The following is a 19,145-nucleotide window of genomic DNA, read 5'->3' on the forward strand; positions in this document are numbered from 1 at the left end:
AAACTTTTTATATAAAAATTATTTTAAAGATCAAATAAATCTATGTTTCAAAGTTCTAATAAGTAATACTTAATTAATAATATACTAATTACGTTTATTGTTTTTCGTGTTGCTAATCATCTTTGTTTCGAACGCAGCCTTACTCTTAAAAATTTTATTTACAAATTATTTCATAAAAATATATTATGTAATTCTCTGTTTTTTTACACAGAGAAGCCAAAAGATGACCCAGATATCCAGCCAATTCATTTAGGTCCCGTTCAGTTCCTAAATTTTTTTTAAAAAAATCACATCAAATTTTTAAACACGTAAATAAAGTATTAAACATAATGAAACAAATGCATAGTTAGGAAAAAAATTGTGAGACAAATCTTTTGAGTCTAATTAGTGCATGATTACTTATAAGTGCTATAGTAACTTTTCTGTGCTAATAACGAATTAATTAGGCTCAAAAGATTTATCTCGCGGTCATAAAATTCGTTTTTTCATTAATCCAAAAAATCCTTTCAAACGTCCAACCTCCTTTTAAAAACTTTTGAAATCTAAACACCCCTTATTATATTCACCGTTTGTCGGCTTGCTGTACGTATGGAGTGAAATTCTCTGATTTGAACCAACGTACAGTAACTTGCTTGTGCAGATTTCAGAATCTTTTGCTTCATGCATGCAGGAAGCAGGGGAAGGAAGGGAGTAAAATGTTCCAGCTGAAAAGTCATATCCGTTCTGCTCTGTACAATGCTGCCACAAGGCAATGCCTTGGAACGTCGCCATTCAATTCAACGCAGGTTTGGTTTCCGTTCCGTTCTGCAACCCCCAAAAAAAATTGCTCCAAAGACAAAGAAAAGAAAGGAGAAGGAGTAGTGTGTACTCTTTTTATCGGACAGTTTGACCTTCTGTCTTATTTTAAAAAAATTAAAAAAATTTAAAAAACTTAGTTACATATAAAAGACTGTTCATGTTTCATTATCTGATAAAAATAAAATTATTAATTATAAAATTTTTTTAAATAAAATAAAAAGTTAAACATTATATTTAAAAACTGAAAAGTCAATTTATTATTTTGGGACGAGAGAGTAGAGGCAGGAGCAGCCAGCAAAGCTGGACATAAAAGCAGTCAAAAGACTTCAGTGGCTGTAGCTGTAGCAGTAACTGACCAGCAGTAACACTCACACCAAACCCCATTGGGCACTGTAATAATCTCTCTCTTTTCCTCTCAAGAAATAATTAAAAGAATAAGCTTCTCTTTTCCAAAGCCTACCAACGCACCAACCAAGCCAAGCATCATTGATAGGCTCAGCATTTCCCTTCTTTTAATCACCATACAAAATGCTGGACAGAGAAACTAATCATATGCTTTTTCCTCTCTATCTACCCCAGTGTAGGAGCTAGCACAGTTGTTTTTGTTAGAGCAATTTTACGCTTCAATTTATTTATAGTCAATCTAATAGTCAATTTATACAATAGGTATCTACCAAATAGTAATACATAGTCTCACATATCATACCCATATTTTGTCTTAAAGCCCGTGTGCAGCTAGCTACAAATTAGTAATTCACCTCTCTTCTTTCTTTCATATTATCTCTTTAAAATATACTTACAGCTATATATGCTCTTACAGTGGTTTACTGTACTTAAATGGTGGTAATTAGAGGGGGAGAGAGAGAGGAGGAGCAGGTGATGGGCATTGATTCAGTCACAGGTGAGCAATTGTAGCTGGTTTGACCAGGCTTTGGCCTTGGTCCGAAAGGGAGGAGAAGGGCTCTAACTTTGAACAGTGAGGGAGCTCAGCTCTTAACCCAATGGGACCCTAGGTATGTGTGCACTGTGAAGTTGGTTGTGTAGCTCATGCCTCACTCCCACATGCTATGCTAAGATCATTTCTTATTCGCAGTAGAGTCTCGTGCTTACGGCGTGTTTAGTTCGAAAAGCAATTTTTTAAGTCACATCAAACGTTTAATTTCACGGCTCGCTTAAAAACCGCGAGAAAAATATTTTGAACCTAATTAATTCATCATTAGCACATGTAGGTTATGGTAGCGCTTATGGCTAATCATTGACTAATTAGGCTCAAAAGATTCGTCTCATGATTTCTCCCATAACTGTGCAATTAGTTTTTTGTTTCATTTATATATAATACTCTATTTAGATGTTTAAAGATTCGATGTGATGTTTTTAGGAGAAAATTTTGAAAACTAAACATGTCGTTAGTTTAAGGGTCTCTTTAAGAGCTTTATAATAGTAGACTATAAGCCAGTTATAAATATATTTTAAAGAGATAAAAGAGAAGAGATAAGAGCAGTGGGTTATAAATTTATAGTCAGCTACAACACAGACTCTAAGACACAGTGCGATGACAGGTGGGACAAAATAGTATATGCTTTGCAGGTACCTATTGTATAAATTGATTATTAGATTGACTATAGATGATTTGGAGCTATTAGTTGGCTATACTATTAAACTTGCTCTTAGAAGTAGAAAAAACATAACAATGAAATGCAATGTACATTGAATTTGCAAATGATTTTAAACACATAGGAAAACTTTTGTTGTTTAATTGGTCACATAAAAAACGTGAGGTGAGACCTCAGGTTTATTTTCCTCCCAAATCCCTCTAGAATAGCTCATTCAGTAGGAATTTCAAAGGAATCGATAGAAACCAATCCTTCATTCAAAGGTTCCGTAGGATTATTTCCTATCGGGAACAAATTGTACATAATTCGTATGGTTTTTCTTGGTGGTCCAATGTGTTCTAAGATTACAAGAACCAACGGGTAAAAAGTCAGCCGTTAAAACCTGATTTTTCTATCTTATGCTTTTAGGTTTATTTTCTAGATTGTAAAACCACATATTCTCAGAATTTGCATGTTGTTTAAAGGAGTTTCTGGTAGCTCGATATTCTTGGTAAGAAGCCGCAGCTATTAGAAACTCTCCAAACAAGTCAAGTTTGGTTATGGTTTGATGCTTGATTGTGACTTGTTCACTTTATCACCCAAAATCAATATTATAAAAAATTGGCGCATTTTATCATTATAAAATTTTGATACGATTAGCTATACTTGATTTGATGCCGCTACTAGATTTTGTTAAAAGATTTTGAAGAGAGCAATGGTAGAAGGGAGTTTAGTTTATTGTCCTACCAAAATTTAGTAATAGCCTTATCTTTTTACTTTTTATAAGCATAAACAAAAAGGATTATTAATGATTAAATATAATTTATGGATAAAAAAATTATATATGTTTTCAGTGATCTAAAATCTAAAAGTAAAGATAAATAAACAAACTATGGTGAAAAAACCTAAAATAAACTTCAAATATAAGTTCTAAATTTTAAATTTTAGGTAATTAGCATCAGCATAAGTGAAAAGATGGATGTCTTATTTTGAAAGTGGTAACAAACTAAGAATCTTAGTTTGAAAGTGGCAACAAACCCAGCAAACTATATATTTCGAGCATTGTAGCAATGTGTTCACCTCCTATGTGAATGGCTTTGTTGTTTGTTGTGTGTTTACGTCTGTACATCGCCCTCTATGGCGAGAGAATTCAACTGAAATTCATGCACGCCGTATGTTCGTTTAAGCCTACGTTTATAAGCTAAAATTTTAATTTTTAATTTTATTTTTTCTTGTTTTGGGGTTTTTCATTTGTGGTTTATTTTTTGTGATTTATTTTGGATCGCTAACAACATGTAAATAAAAAATTACTTATATTCATTTGTAGGTATGTTGTTTAGTTTTTTCCTAACCTAAGCCAATAAAGGTCATCCAAAGAAACTGCAACAAAGGTGGTGATTGTTTGGTTTATTCAGAGAAAAAGCTAAATAACATATTTGTAAATAAAAAATAATTTATGAATAAAATTTTTATATACGTGTCCTTAGTGATATAAAAACTAAGGTTGAAAAATAAATTATGAGGAAAAAAACACAAATCTAAGGTTAAAATTTTAAATGTTAATTTACAAGCTTACGTAAAGCAGTTTTCCCATGTTAATTTAAATGTTGATTTACAAGCTTACTGCCATGTCTTCAAGATATAACGGCAAGAGATGCAAAATAACCTTTTTGTTTAATTCTTGTGGGAAAAGCTTGGCAAACGTAGCTTAAGTTTGATAATACTTGAGCCCATAAGATTGAGATTCTAACCAGGATTCGGGATCAATGACAAGGCAAAATAATATATACACAGTACTTTAATTAACTGTATTTTTTAATCAGCCTGTGACCTGCAACTTAGGAACTAATTAAACAAGATACTAGTATCTCCTAAACACCTTTTCCTCCCTGGTCCGTGGCCTCTTTTCATTTCAAGCTAGCAAGCAAAAGAGAAGAATGTTGTAGCACCTAAGTAACATAATGATTTGCCCACTTTGCCTTAGATTCGACGAGGATTCGAAATCAAGCTCATGTTCTAATTAATTTATATCGAGATAACAACTGATTTGTTCTCTTTCATATGACCTGTGCTACTGAAGTGTTGTGTGTATAGCAAGCTGTGGAGTTATGTAAACAGCTCAGATATAACAGTGATAACACCCTCCCTTGCATTTTCGCTCCTGTTTATGCCTGTAAGCTAAAATTTAAATTTTGAATCTTAAATTTAGAGTTAATTTTGGGTTTTTTATTGAAATTTATTTTCTAGCTTTGTTTTTAGATAGCTAAAAACATGTATACACAGTTTTATTCACAAATTATTTTTTATTTACAAATATATAGTTTGGCTATTTTCTCTGGACAGCCAAACAATCGTCCCCTTGGGGCTTAGGCGAAGACAAGTGATACTCTATGTACAAATGGCCCTGAAAAAAAGGTATGAAACCCACATGAATAGTGATTCCACCCACTCAAAATGGGGGACTAATAATTTCATGCTTTTAGTTAAAAAGAAATATTTTGTTTGGTACTCCAGTATGGATGTCCCTCCAGTATAATACTGTAGTAGTACTAGTATTCCTCGTAGAAGTACAAGGTTGGAGATTTTCTGATTTGACATGTCCTGTATAGAGCTAACCACATAGGCTCACATAATTCACAGTGCACTCTTTTCTAATGTCATTCGTGGCCTACGGCCTACTATCATGTTGATGATCACTCATGGCTCTCCTTGCTCCCAAAAGGGTGTAATTGCTCACGTTTTCCTTTTCTTTTTTTTTTCATGAAGAACCACATTTTTTAAAGGGGTAATTTTATTGTTGTCCCTGTTAATTTGAATTCTAATACTGATTTTACCTCTTTCTTTTAGGATTTTATTTTTACTCCTATTTTTTTAAATGAACCAAAAGTCTGTCCCTCTTTGGGATGAAGAGACCTAACGGTGTTAACTTAAGGGTTAAAAGTACTCTTTTACCCTTTCTCGAGAATTTCATTTTTAGCCTTGTATTTTTGTCGCTTATTTTTTTGCCCTTCATTGTGAATCACAACAATATATATATATACAACAATAGGGCAAAAAAACAAATGACAGAAAAACATGGCTAAATATAAAATTTTTGAGAAAGGGTAAAAGAGTACCTTTAACCTTCAAGTTAACACCGTTAGGTCCCACCATGTAAAAGAGGGGCAGACTATTGGTTCAGTTAAAAAACAGGGGTAAAAACGAAAACTCTAAAAAAGAGAGGTAAAATCAGTATTAGAATCTAAAACATGGGTAAGAACGAAATTGTCCCTTTTAAGAAAAGGAACTTTTATTACTCTAATAAATACTATATTTGATCTTATCCAGGTGCATTTCGAGAAATACTTATATTTCAGAACGAATGGAGTAAGTTTTGATGAATAATGAATGCAATTGGTTTATGGCTTTCGTTTGAGGACACAATGAATGAATTACTTACTAGAGGTTGGTTTCAAAAAGTATACCAAGTGTTGATCAATAATAACAACTTATTGCAAAAGAAATATTGTATTTAAAGGTTCATAAGCATACCCACGATAATCTATCATTCGTTGGATCAAAGGGACGGACCCCAAATTGTTGCTCACAGGATTACATGCATCCTCATCTTTACATTTCTGTTTATAAGCCAAAATTTAAATATTCAATATTAAACTTAGAATTGATTTTGAGTTTTTCATCATAGTACATCTTTTAGAATTGATTTTTAGACTGCTAAGAATATATATATAAGTTCTATTTACAACTTATTTTACGTTCGTAAATATGCATTTGATTTTTTTATATAAAAAAGCTATAAACAAGCACCCTAATAAGCTGATGAAATTGCCATGAGCAAACAACCGGTGAAGAGGAGGATCTTAAAGAAGCGACAAACCTTGCTAGTTCATGCATAGTATTATCACGAGCTCTAGGGCAGTACAGCACACTAGTTGCATTAAGCCGAAAGCACAAGGAGTCATCGAATAACAATAGGATTAATACATTGTAGGGGGTGTCATCTTTTTAGCTTTTTAAAGGAAAAAAGACAAACGTCAGCATATTTGCAAACTAAAAATAATTACGAATAAAACTTTAATATACATGCTCACAATGATCTAAAAGTCAAGACTAAAAAAATAAACATCAACTCAAAATTTAAATTTTGACCTATAAGTATAAGCAAAAACCAAAATATGGAGTATAGATAATTCATCATCCTTGAGTTCTTGGAATAGTTGCTTGTAGTCAGTTTCCACAGCGACCTGACTCACAACAAATCGAAAGCTTCAATCCATGCCAATTGTGTTCCTCCACTCCCACTTTTCAACTTAGAACATGTACAACAGTTAGCTGGAGAAGAGATAACATGAGATAGAAAAGAATTAGGGTACATATATTAGTCAGCTGCAACATTCTTCTAGGATCTCAATGAGATAATGGGGTGGGCGAGAGTATGTTTTAACATGTTTCTATAGTAGATTATTGTATGAGTGAACTATATTAATTTGGTTATAGATGATGTGATAATATTTAGAGCCAATAATTGGTTCTAACTATTAACATGGCTCTTACAGTACATCTTCTAATTGGTTGCCCTTAATGTTAGTATACAAAAGGCCCATCGATTTGGGATGGGTAGGCGAGCCGCCGGTAATAGTTTGCATATTTTGTTTTAGTTCAAGTAAATTACTCCCTCCATTTTATAATATAAAATATTTGACTTTTTTCTTATAATGTTTAACCATTTGTCTTATTCAAAAAATTATAAAAATATCATTTATTTTGCTTGTGACTTACTTTATCATCAAAAAAATTTTAAACACGACTTATCAATTTTTTATATTTATACTAAATTTTTGAATAAGATGAATGATCAAACGTTATTAAAAAAAGTCAATCATCTTATATTATAATCTTATATTATAAACAAAGATAGTATTCGTTTCCTTTGGCCCAAGATCCAAATTATATTAAGGCCCAAGTTGGTCCAAGAGTAGACAGCATAATCGCTTGGGCTTCGTTTTTTTTTTTTTTGTTAAAAATTGCAATTTGGGTCACCATTTATTACCAAGTTTCTCTTTGGATCCCCCCAAAATCTATATTTCACTTTGGACAAAGGTAAATTGAACCACCATCAATCTATATTTTCACTTTGGAGGTTACAGTTTGGGCATTTCAAACCAAAACAATGACAAAATTAGCCGGTGATAGGTTTAAGGGTGCTCCAGAGTGAAAATTAGATAATAAAAGATGGTACAGTGCAATTTACTCCTATTCTTTCTTTGGGTAATCTGGTTTGATCAAAACCTTGATAGATACTGTGATAATGCACACCTAAATACCTAATAAAATGGTAATACACATTTAGATTATGGAAAGAAATTCGCCATAGGGAATTAATTCACGAGCATTGGGCAGCCAGAGCTATCTCAGAAGCATAATAATAACAGTAAGCAGACATTTATGGTCAAATCTGGAACTTGGGAGGTAATAACTGATTCTACGTATTTGATCTATATATAATAATTCACAGAAGCAAAATGTTACCAACAGAACAAGGCTGCTGCCTGCTGGTTTGCTGTATATAGGACAAGGAATAAAAGAACAGCAAAGATAATCATCTTCCCAAAGAGTGATGATCTGTTTTGAGAAATTTCTCCGGAACTTTCTTGTATATTGGACATATTTCTATTGAATAAACATCATTTGGTGATCATTGTTACCATGATCACAACAAATTGATTGGTTTTCTTTTTGTTACTGATGAGTCTGAATCACTGTTAGAATTTTTACTCCCCCTTCTGCTTCTTTGATCGCCTCTTGGGGCCTGATGAGCTTGTACATCTGCCCACAAACTTGAGAACCTCGTCGATCAGCACCACCGGCAATGCAACAAGCAACACCAGCAGCCACTCGTTCAAGCTGAGCGGCACGATGCCAAACACCTGAGCGAGGAACGGCACGTAGAGGATCAAGAAGTGAAGCCCGAACGACACCGACATGGCGAGGAGCAGCCATGGGTTGACCCAAGGAGGCATCCTGAGGAGGCTGGTGTCTTCAGAGAGGGCGTTGAGCGAGTTGAACATCTCGATCGCCACCAGGACAGACAGCGAGAGCGTCGTCGCCTTCACTTTGCCACCATGGAAGTATTCGCAGGGATCGTCGAAGGTGAAAGTCCTAGCGCCAGCAGTGAAAGGCGCAACCGTGAAGTTGTTCCAGGTAGAGCACTGGCCCCAGTTTGAGAGCTGAGAGTAACTGACAAGGGTGTGACCATCTCCAGTGAGGTCAATGCCCATGAAAGATCCATGGGTGTACCATATGACAAAGATGCCCACGGTGGCAATCCCCACATAAAGGCCAATGACCTGCGAGCAAGGTATAGATCATGAGAAATCATCTCAAACTGTAAGGCCAAGAAAATGAGTTCTAAGTCCAAACTGATAGAAGAATGGAAAGATCATTACCAGGTATCGGAACAAAATCCAGGGAGTAATCAGCGAGTCATCACTCTTTCTAGGCGGTTTCTTCATGATGTCTTTATCTGGTGGATTGAAACCTAATGCAGTTGCAGGAGGACCATCGGTGACGAGATTCACCCATAGAAGTTGAACAGGTATCAACCCCTCAGGAATACCCAAAGCAGAAGTTAGGAAAATCGACGCAACTTCACCAATGTTTGAGGAGATCATGTATCTGTAGCAGTGAAGAAAAACAATGAGAATACTCAGAACAGACACAAAATATAATAACTTACTACAACTATGAGATGCAAATGTAGGTGGATTATGAAAAGAACACTGCAATGATGTATCTGAAACAGTGAGAACAGCAACAAAAACAGGCTGTGAGATCACAAACCTGATGAAAGCTTTCATGTTGTTGTAAATAGATCTTCCCTCACCAACTGCAGCAACTATTGTACTAAAATTGTCATCAGCTAGTACCATATCAGAGGCCTCTTTGGCAACCTAAAAAAAAAAGATGATGATTCAGATACAAATACAAAGTTATAAGCTGGACAGAAAATTATGTGCAGACATCAGTCCTCTTTAGACATGAAAATATCTAGTTTAATTTAAAAAATTCAAAGCAAGTTTAGAACATTAGCTGAAAGTATTGACAGACAAGTGCAAGAGCTAACAAACAAAAAAAAAAGGACTGAAAGGGAAATGACAAGAAATTCTAAGGCCTGTACTTTTCTGAACAGGAAATTAAAGAAAGAAAACTCTGGTTGAAAACAACCTACGGTGGAAAATTAAGTAAATACCTCAGTGCCTGTAATTCCCATTGCTACCCCAATGTCAGCCAGTTTTAGAGCAGGGGCGTCATTAACTCCATCTCCAGTCATAGCAACAACTTCACCATCTTCTTTCAGCAATCTCACAATCTCTTGTTTGTGCCTAGGCTCTGCCCTAGAGAACAGCAGGCCACCTTTCCTTCGCAGCAGTGTCTTCTTGTCCTCAAGTGCCATGAACTCCTTTCCTGTAAGGCTCTTCATGGTAATGTCCTCATCATGTGAAAACACGCCAATTTCACGGCATATTGCTTCAGCAGTTTCTTTGTTGTCTCCTGTTATCACCATAACACGGATGCCTGCAGCTCTGCAATCTTCAATAGCATCAAAGACCTCTTCTCTTGGAGGATCCTGTCATGTTTGAAACATCAATGAGAAAGATTACGTTAATATTGTAAGAAGAAAAATAGGTTGCCAAGAAAACAAAATTACACAAGATGATCATTGATCTTAAATACTGGTCCCCAGAGAATCACTTTCTGTAGGCTTCATATCATTGATGACTCGACTTGCTTGGATTAGCTTATCCTAGCTCTACAGAATTTATATCTTAGTTGAATAAATCTTATTTAGGCCTTATATTTAAGTTTCACAAAGGCGCAATGCCTTGAAGTTCATTCCATTACAACTGTAACGGCACACTGGCTATGCATATTTTGTGGATCCAAGAATGGAATCTCCATATGGTTGGAAACATGAGAAGCATAATCATCTTACCCTTAGGCCAACAAGACCAGTGAATATCAGATTGGTCTCAATTGCTGCATAATTGGCTGGATCCAGCAAAAGCTTGTGAGCAGGGTGGTTTTCGCCATCGTAAGTTGCAAATTCCGCTAGATCCTCTTTGTATGCGAAACCGAGGCAGCGCAGAGCTTTAATTGACATTTCATGGAGACTTTCCAAAATAGCTTTCCTCGATTTCTCATCTAATGGGACAACTGAACCATCCTGCAGCTGAATGTGGCTACTCCTCTCCAACAAGTTTTCAACAGCTCCCTGGTATTAAGAACACAAAATCAGACACTAATGACAATGCCACTCACGGGAACATATGAAAAATACAGTGACCACTACATGTCCAGCAGTTTTAGTAAGAGATGACCATACATAAATAGCAACAAATACAGAATTAACACCTTGACAAGTAGAGCATTGCTTCCTGATTTGGATTTAACAACGACTCCCATTGATTTCCTTGTACGGTCGAACTCAAGAGTAGCAATCCTTTTAGCAACATTGCTCCACCATTGGCAACAGCCTGTCAGCAAACAATTTCATATCCACTCATTACAAGATTATGGAAATGCATATGTTAATTAAGAAACATGTAGTTGGAAGTGATAGGCCATACTAAGCTAAGCCCAAAAGGCACCTCTTGCTTACCTAATGTTTCAGATGGATCCAACGACAATCCATTCTTTCCTTCAGGTATTCCCATTTTCTCAACTAGGACCTAGGATAAACCAACAAAAAAAACGGTTATATCAGAGTTTTGCAACAGAATGTTTCCAAACATCCAGCAGCATTGTCTGAATTTGAACCCACACATGCCAGAACATTACTTTCAGTAGGTAACGTTCCTACACTACTGAAATCATGATTGAAAAATAAGCACCTAGTGGAGTAGCAAACCATGCATCATATTGTTGGTTCCAGAAACTGGACCATTTAACAAAACAGGAATAGCATACAGCTTACTGATTCTCACCTTTAGAGCTGCCTCAGTCGGCATTCCAGTTGCAGTATACTGATGTGAAGAATGTGCCACACTGGCATCATTGCACACAGCAGAAACCTTTGCGATCGTCTGAAGGTTTGCATCCATCCTCCCAGCAGGCCAATCATGAATTCTACCATCCCGGGGATCATACGTCGTCCCATCCACCTTGAAGCTCCTAACTTTCCCTGAACCATCACCGATCGCCACGAGTTTCGCCACGGACATCTGGTTCGTCGTCAGCGTCCCGGTCTTGTCGGAGCAAATCACGGTGGTGCAGCCCAAGGTCTCCACACTTGGAAGCTTCCTGACAAGAGCATTCTTGGCTGCCATCTTCCTTGTCCCAAGTGCAAGGCACGTGGTGATCACAGCAGGCAGGCCTTCTGGTATGGCGGCCACGGCGAGCGCCACGGCGATCTCGAAGTAGTACGTGCACTTCTCGAACGAGAAGCGAATGTTCGTCGGCGTCCAGCCAACGAGCTCAAACGTCAGGAAGTACTTGACATTGATCAGCCACACCAAGGCGCAAATGAGGCCGATGATTTTGGTGAGCGCCTCGCCGAATTCGTTGAGCTTCTTCTTGAGCGGGGTGTCGTCGTCCTCCTGCGACGCCTCGTGGATCTGCGCGTGGATTTTGCCGATCTCCGTGGCCATCCCGGTGTGCACCACGAGGCAGATGGCGCTGCCATTGACGACGGTGGTGCCGGCGAAGACCATGCACTCCTTGGCCTGGATGTCGGCGTCGTCGGCGGGCACGGCGTGCGCGGTCTTGTTGACGGAGGCCGTCTCGCCGGTGAGGGAGCCCTGCTCGACGCGGAGCGTGGAGGTGACGAGGCGGAGGACGCGCATGTCGGCGGGGACCTTGTCCCCGACGCGGAGCTGGACGATGTCGCCCGGGACAAGGTCCCGCGCGGGGAGGCTGGGGAGCCAGTCGCCGTCGCGGAGGACGGCGGCGTGGTCGGACTGGATCTCGCGGAGCGCCTCGAGCGCCTTCTCGGCGTTGGTCTCCTGCCAGACGCCGACGGCGGCGTTGACGACGAGGATGAGGAAGATGACGAGCGGCTCGACGAAGGCGGAGAGGGTGACGGCCCCGGCGGAGGAGGAGAGCGCGAGCGCAAAGGAGACGGCGGCGGCGGCGAGGAGGATGCGGACGAGCGTGTCGTCGAACTGCTGCGCGACGAGCTGCAGCAGCGTGGGGCCCGGGTGCTCGGCGAGCTCGTTGGCGCCGTGCTCCCGCAGCCGCGCCGCCGCCTCCTGCGAGGACAGCCCCCGCGCGGCGGAGACCCCGAGCCGCGCCTCGCACTCCTCGACCCCCCGCGCCCACGCCGGGAACTCCTTCTCCGGTGGCGGCCGCGGCGGCGCGTCCTGGCCGGCCTCGCCCATCCTCACCTCACCTCACCACACCACAATGCGGAAGAATTCCGGTCCAAGACGCGATCTTTGCGTCGCGGGGATCGCCTTTGCCCCGCTACTTATAACAAACAAACAAAAAAAAAATCCCCTCCCCCCGAGAAATCCTCGGCCAAGACGTGATCTTTCTGGAGCTGAGCGAGCCCCTCGCGTGCGGGGGCCGGACTCTCGAGATCAATCGCCCGCTCCCGCGCCCGCGCCGCCGCGCAGACAGAGTCCTCCACCACGAAAAGAAACGAATGCGGAATCCTCCCAGACGGACAGGCGAGAGCAGCGCCGGAGTCGGGGAAGAAGACGGGTACAGTAGAGTAGAGTAGAGTGGGGGGGGGGGGGGGCTAGCGGTGGTGGTGGGCAGGTGGGAACGGCATGCGCGGGCGGTGCGAATGCAATGCTCCTTCTTCTTGTACTCGCTCCTACTGCATCATGTCCATCTCGACGGCGAGGACGAGGAGAGAGAGTTGAAAAGAGGGAAGTGGTGATGCGGGGAAGGAAGAGGGAGGAAGGTGTGAGGAAGCTTCGCGGGCGGCGGGCGGCGCGGCCACTCTCAACCGCTCGCCCGACGCATCGATGCGTTGCGTCCGGCGTGGCGTGCTGGAGGTGATGTCGCCGCGATACAGCGGCAAAGTGGCACCCGCACCAACCAATCAACCTCACGCTAAAATGTTACTACAGCACTTCCTGTAGACGCCGTTAACTTTTTTTTTATACATATTTGATAATTTATCTTATTTAAATTTTTTATTACATATATGAAGCTATATATATGCATAAAAATATATTTAACAATAAATAAAATAATATAAAAATAATTAATAATTATATAAATTTTTTAATAAGACGAGTAGTCAAACATGTATAAAAAAGTCAACGGTGTCAAACATTTAGGTAAGGAGGGAGTACTATTTTCTTCGGTTGTAAGTATAATTTTTTTCAATATTATCTAGATTAATATATATGCTAACAAATCTCTATATATATATATTTGATACATGTATAAATTCAATCAAATCCATAAAATCTTATAATATAAAATGAGAGGCGTGCTGTACTCCTGCGCTGCTCTTTTTTGAGGGTGTAAATATATTAACTAGTACTTATCTAAGCTAAAAAACTTTATCATTTTACTTTTCTTAAAAGTCGATATTTTTTTATTTTTTTTAAATCTCAATGCTCTTTGGCTATAGTTTACTAAAATTTTAATGCAATAATCGCTAAAAATATAGGCTTCGTGGATAGATTTGAAGTTTTTTGGGGGACAAACCAACAAAGTAAGATTTGTTTGGTTTGGAGAAATTTCAAGCCATAGAAATAGAAAAAAAGTGATGAATAAGAATAAATCTACACATTTATTCATAGAATTTTTTCAGGTGGGTTGAATGGGTAAAAAAAATGAAGGAACAGGAATGAATCCACGTATTTCTTACTTGGTCTTTTTTACCTCATTTCGACCAACCCAATGGTTTGAGTAGAAATTAGTTCTTAAGAATCAAATCTGTTATTTTTATATTTAAATTAAATAGGTTCTAAAATCTTTTTATAAGGTCCGACGAGAAACTTTTGTATACAACTTTTTTGCATTTGGAAGCTTAAAAAGAGCGCTCATAGAAATCCAAAATCTACTGGTGAAATTGAATTAGCACACAGCCTACTCCTACGCAATTGAGAAGGAGAAACAAAAGCTTCCTTTGCGTTGCTTTTTTCTACTCTTTTCCAGTGGTATGGAATCATTCAGTCATTCAATTCCATGAATGGATTGGTTTTTTTTGGTTGCCGTCTTTTTACGCTTTTCTCTTATTGTACACCAAGATTGAACACTTTTTTTTTCTCTTGTTCTTTATCTTCCACAAGTCTGCTTATTAACCTCATAAAAAAAAGTCTGCTTATTAACCCACAGAATCGGTTTGTACTTTGTCATTTGTTAGTTGAACTAGTTATATTAGATTCACAAAACACATAGGAGTATTAGTAAATTCATCGTGAAAATTCTTTAATTCATCCTCGTCGTTTTGCCTATAGCTGATGCAAAATAAAAAAATAACTGATAAATATTTATAGAAATACCATTAGTGATTTAAATGCAAATGTAAAATTAAACTGCAATAAATAACCTAAAATTAAGTTATAAATTTCAAATTTGTACAGCAGTTTATAAGGTGGAAATCAAACGATGGAGATGATAATGTCTGCTAGAATATGCCATCACAGCAGCTTACAAAATTGTAATAAATAAATAAATAAATCCCAAATGGGAAAGCATGACAACAAGATATCTTGTTGCTACTAGAATCAACCACCATCGCTGCAGTGTGGCCAGATGAATGAATTTGCTGTGTGAAAGAAATTGGCACGTTGCAACGGTACGGATAGGCGCATTACAAATCTATGAGATTTGAGAATCGAAGGATCATTTATTTATTATAGTTATTTAAGAGTATAAATGATTATAATTTGTTTTTCACAATCACTTGTTAAGACCGCCCAGAGCATAGCATCACCACCATAGATCAGGGTAGCCAAAACCACACCGTTACCAAATAACTTATAGTAATCCGGTAGACAACAACGGTAATACCACTTCTAAATTCGAATAAAATTCTAAAAATAACTTAATTTTTTAAGTTAAATTTGGTATGATTTTGCGTTACTCAACGGCCGGTACCGCAGTGGTTTCACCGAAACCTTTAAGGTACACAAAGCCTGGCACGGTTGTGTACACCCTACCATGTACCGGAGTAAATTACGAGTAACAGGATGGAAGAAACTGCATGGATCCTTCCTTGTTGACGCTGTCCTCTGTCCTATAATAACTTTATTTTTTTATACAATGTTTTGACTTTTTATCTTATTTGAAATTTTTTTACGATTAATATTTTTATTGTTATAGATGATAAAATATGAATAGTACTTTATGCATGACTAATTTTTTTTAAGTTTTTAGGGTCTCTTCGTTTCAAAGGATTTTTACAGAAAAACTAGAGGAATTGAACCATTTACCCTAAAATTCCTGTGAAACGAAGAGACCCTTATACAAATATTTAAAATAAGACGAATGATCAAACATTAGACATGGAAAAACGAAAAATAAACTTAGGTGGTGTTTAGATTGAGAAAATTTTTGGGAGAAGTGTTACGTCAAATGTTTAACCGGATGTTAGAAGAGATTTTCGGACACGAATGAAAAAATGAATTTCACGGCTAGCCTAGAAATCGCAAGACGAATCTTTTGAGTCTAATTAATCCGTCATTAGTACATATTGATTACTGTAGCACTTATGGCTAATCATGAGCTAATTAGGCTCAAAAGATTCGTCTCAAGATTTCTACCATAACTGTACAATTAGTTTTTTATTCATCTATATTTAATGCTTTATTTAAGTGTCCAAAAAATTCAATGGGATGTTTTTGAAAAAACTTTTTAAAAACTAATGGGGGCCTTATTATGGGACATTACTGGTGGAGATGACGTCTTCGACCATCGTAGCTGTTGTAATCACACATTACAAATCGTCCGGAATTTGACCCTCAGATTGTTGCCTTGCCCCTTGACCTGCCTGCCTTTATTGCTAGTGCTAGTACCTGTCGTGTGGGCCCCACCCCAGGATTTCCATGTGGGCTCCACGTAGAACAAGGACACACGGAACGTGTGTAGTGCGCCATCTTGTTGGAGGGTGCACAGAAAGGCACCCACGGTGGCTTCCATTTCTCCACCCTGCTTTTCTTTTGACTTTTCTTCCCTCCCTTCATACGTCACCCTACCCAATGGGGGCTTGCCACGTGTAATTATGGGAGCAACATTTTTTTAAACAAATATGGGCATAATAATATTATTCATTCATATACTGGAGTGGCATGTTTATTTTTTTTTCTTTTAGTGTACTTTTTAGGGACCAGCAGTTTTATTGTTTGATGGTGAATGGTAAAGGTATACATGAAAGGGCTACCTGGATTTGAAGAAAATGATACCCCCATTTGTTAAAGAGCCTGGACAACATTGTCAATAGGCTCATCTAGCAAGGTCAAAGCTTTCAGAGCTTAATTAACTAATAGTGACACTATCAATGAGAATGTCACCTGCTTCGAATTATTGGTGGAAAATAGTTTTCTTTACGCAATAGACCTCAATTAAATTTGACAATATAGTATCTCAGTAGTCCTCTTCAAGCAATGCAATGATATGGTTATCTTTGTTTGTGTTTGTCTATTTCAAATGGTGATTGTACCACTTGGATCTCAAAATAATTACAATTGGAGAAGTGATGACAAACTATGGGTGGTAGGGGCTGGACTGTACTATCTGAAGAGGCTAAACAAAAAGTTCATTGGATGCTATGTTATCTGAATTTTTTTAATATATGCATCTTGTACACTTTTGTTCCACAATATTCATTTCAGTAATTTGAATATATATAGCTGTTCAAAATAGAGAAGAACTGCATGTAGCCTATCAGGGCCCCTTGATTGTAGACTTTTTTTTAAAGGAAGTCCTTGTTTGTATCAAGGGAGTTTTATAGGAATTCCCATGGGAATATTCATTGTAAAGTGTTTGGTTCAAAGGAATTGAAGTAAGACAAAATAAAGGAAGATTTTACTTTTCGTACGTTTCATATCCAAATCGCAGGAAAAATTTAAGGGCCACTTCGAATCACATGAATAAAAAAACGGAGGAATAAGAAAAATATAGGATTCTGACAGAAATATAAGTGTAAAAAAGATAATTGCAAAACACAAGAAAAACGTAGGAATAACCGTTTGATTGGACCATAGGAAAAACACAGGAATTTAAGCAGAGATAAAGACTCAAACAAATTTTTCTATGAGGTTCTGCCTCTTATTAAATTTCCTCCAAAACTTATATGGGAAGAGGCATTCCATAGGAATTTCATAGGATTTTATAGGGTTCATTCCTTTGATTCAAAGGGCTTTGTGAAGAAATTTCTATAGAAATAAAATCCTCTAAAATTCATATGAATTTTCTTTGAATCAAAGGGGCCTAAATCTACCTAAACCTCGAGTTTTTCTTTCTTATGGCAAATAATTGTTCAAGGATGCCTAAAGGTTTCTCAGTTAACAAACAAAACTACAATGGTTTTTTTTGTGTTTTTCAATCATTTATTTTATACTTGCATTACTATGTTTTTTCATACATTCTTTTCCCTATGTTTTATCCTACGACCCAAAATACCGAGGATTTAAATCTATAGTATTTTTCCCTACCAAGGCCACTTGGATTGTAGATTTCTTCTGACTTAGCAAATTCCTACGGAATACATTCATATGCTCAATTCCGGTGATTTTAAACATGGTCCAACCTCATGATTTTCATTTCCTTTGATAATACCAATATATGCAAACTCTCTCTCTACTCTCGCTCTTAGCATATGACCACAATGTTTTAAATAATTTTCGTCATTGGATTTTATACCTGACATTTTAATCATGTATTTTTATCTGTTTTTAAAATCATGCGTCCAAAATGAGCTGAGTGCCATCCTATCATCTATTTTTAGATATCATCTATATTAGGAGAGAACATTTAAATTCAGATGATCTCTCTCCATCCTCGAAAGAGATATAGAGAATGTTATATATAAATGATCTAGTGGAGTACAAAGAGATATGAAGAGATATGAAGAATGAAACCATTTTAGATGATCATCTAAATAAAGATATGGATCACTAAATTAGATGAGTTCTAAATTTAGATGAGCTGTTGAGGATGCTTACAGGTGGTGTCCTCAAATTAAAGAGCCCTAGGATGATGTCCTAATTATGTGAAACTTCGTGCAGATTTGACTTGTCCCCAGCAATGCAACAGGCACAAAATTCTCCGCCCATCCTTGGGCTGTTTAGTTCTAAAAAAATTTCACCCAAAAACATCACACCGAATTTTTTGATACTTAAATAGAGTATTAAAAATAGATAAAATGAAAATCTATTGAGTCAATTAGTACTTGATTAGCCATAAGTGGTACAATAACCCATATACACTAATGATGAATTAATTAGGTTTAAAAGATTCGTCTCACGGTTTACAGGCCAGCCGTGAAATTCGTTTATTCATTCATGTCCGAAAACCCCTTCCGACATCCGATCAAACATTTGATGTGACATTTAAAAATTTTTATTTCACCGTCTAAACAGTCCCTAAGAATCAACAAGACGCACGCTTCCAAAATAATCTCCAAAATTTCTATGCAAGAAAAGATCGATTGATAGCTAGGTAGATAGACAAAGAAATGCCAGACTTTGGAACAACAATAAGTGGTTCCATGCATCTTTTGTCTACATCTGTAAAATTTCTTTCTTGCACAAGTCTAACAAGTAGACCGTGAGTCATTAGAGCCTGGACGCA

At 37.6% G+C, this 19,145-nt stretch overlaps 1 protein-coding gene across 1 annotated transcript; it reads right to left on the reverse strand.

Moving 5' to 3' along the window:
* Positions 1–7,852: 7,852 nt before the first annotated feature.
* LOC102716692 (calcium-transporting ATPase 4, endoplasmic reticulum-type-like) lies at positions 7,853–13,064 on the reverse strand. The gene is made up of 8 exons (XM_006654865.3): positions 11,375–13,064; positions 11,050–11,119; positions 10,803–10,924; positions 10,384–10,662; positions 9,640–10,017; positions 9,231–9,340; positions 8,837–9,065; positions 7,853–8,737 (listed from the first exon to the last, which is right to left on the reverse strand). Exons 1-8 carry the CDS (start codon positions 12,764–12,766, stop codon positions 8,162–8,164), a joined length of 3,156 nt encoding a protein of 1,051 aa, XP_006654928.3. The 5' UTR covers positions 12,767–13,064; the 3' UTR covers positions 7,853–8,161.
* Between the last annotated feature and the right edge of the window lie 6,081 nt (positions 13,065–19,145).

This window comes from Oryza brachyantha, chromosome 5 (genome assembly GCF_000231095.2).
Source record: "Oryza brachyantha chromosome 5, ObraRS2, whole genome shotgun sequence".
NCBI lineage: Eukaryota > Viridiplantae > Streptophyta > Magnoliopsida > Poales > Poaceae > Oryza > Oryza brachyantha.

Coding starts and splice junctions, on each gene's coding strand:
- LOC102716692 (XM_006654865.3), bottom strand. CDS start 12,766: ATGGGCGAGGCCGGCCAGGACGCGCCGCCGCGGCCGCCACCGGAGAAG. Junction 10,925..11,049: donor GGATCCATCTGAAACATTAG/GTAAGCAAGAGG, acceptor GTTTGCTGACAG/GCTGTTGCCAATGGTGGAGC. Junction 9,066..9,230: donor AACATGAAAGCTTTCATCAG/GTTTGTGATCTC, acceptor TCACTGCTACAG/ATACATGATCTCCTCAAACA.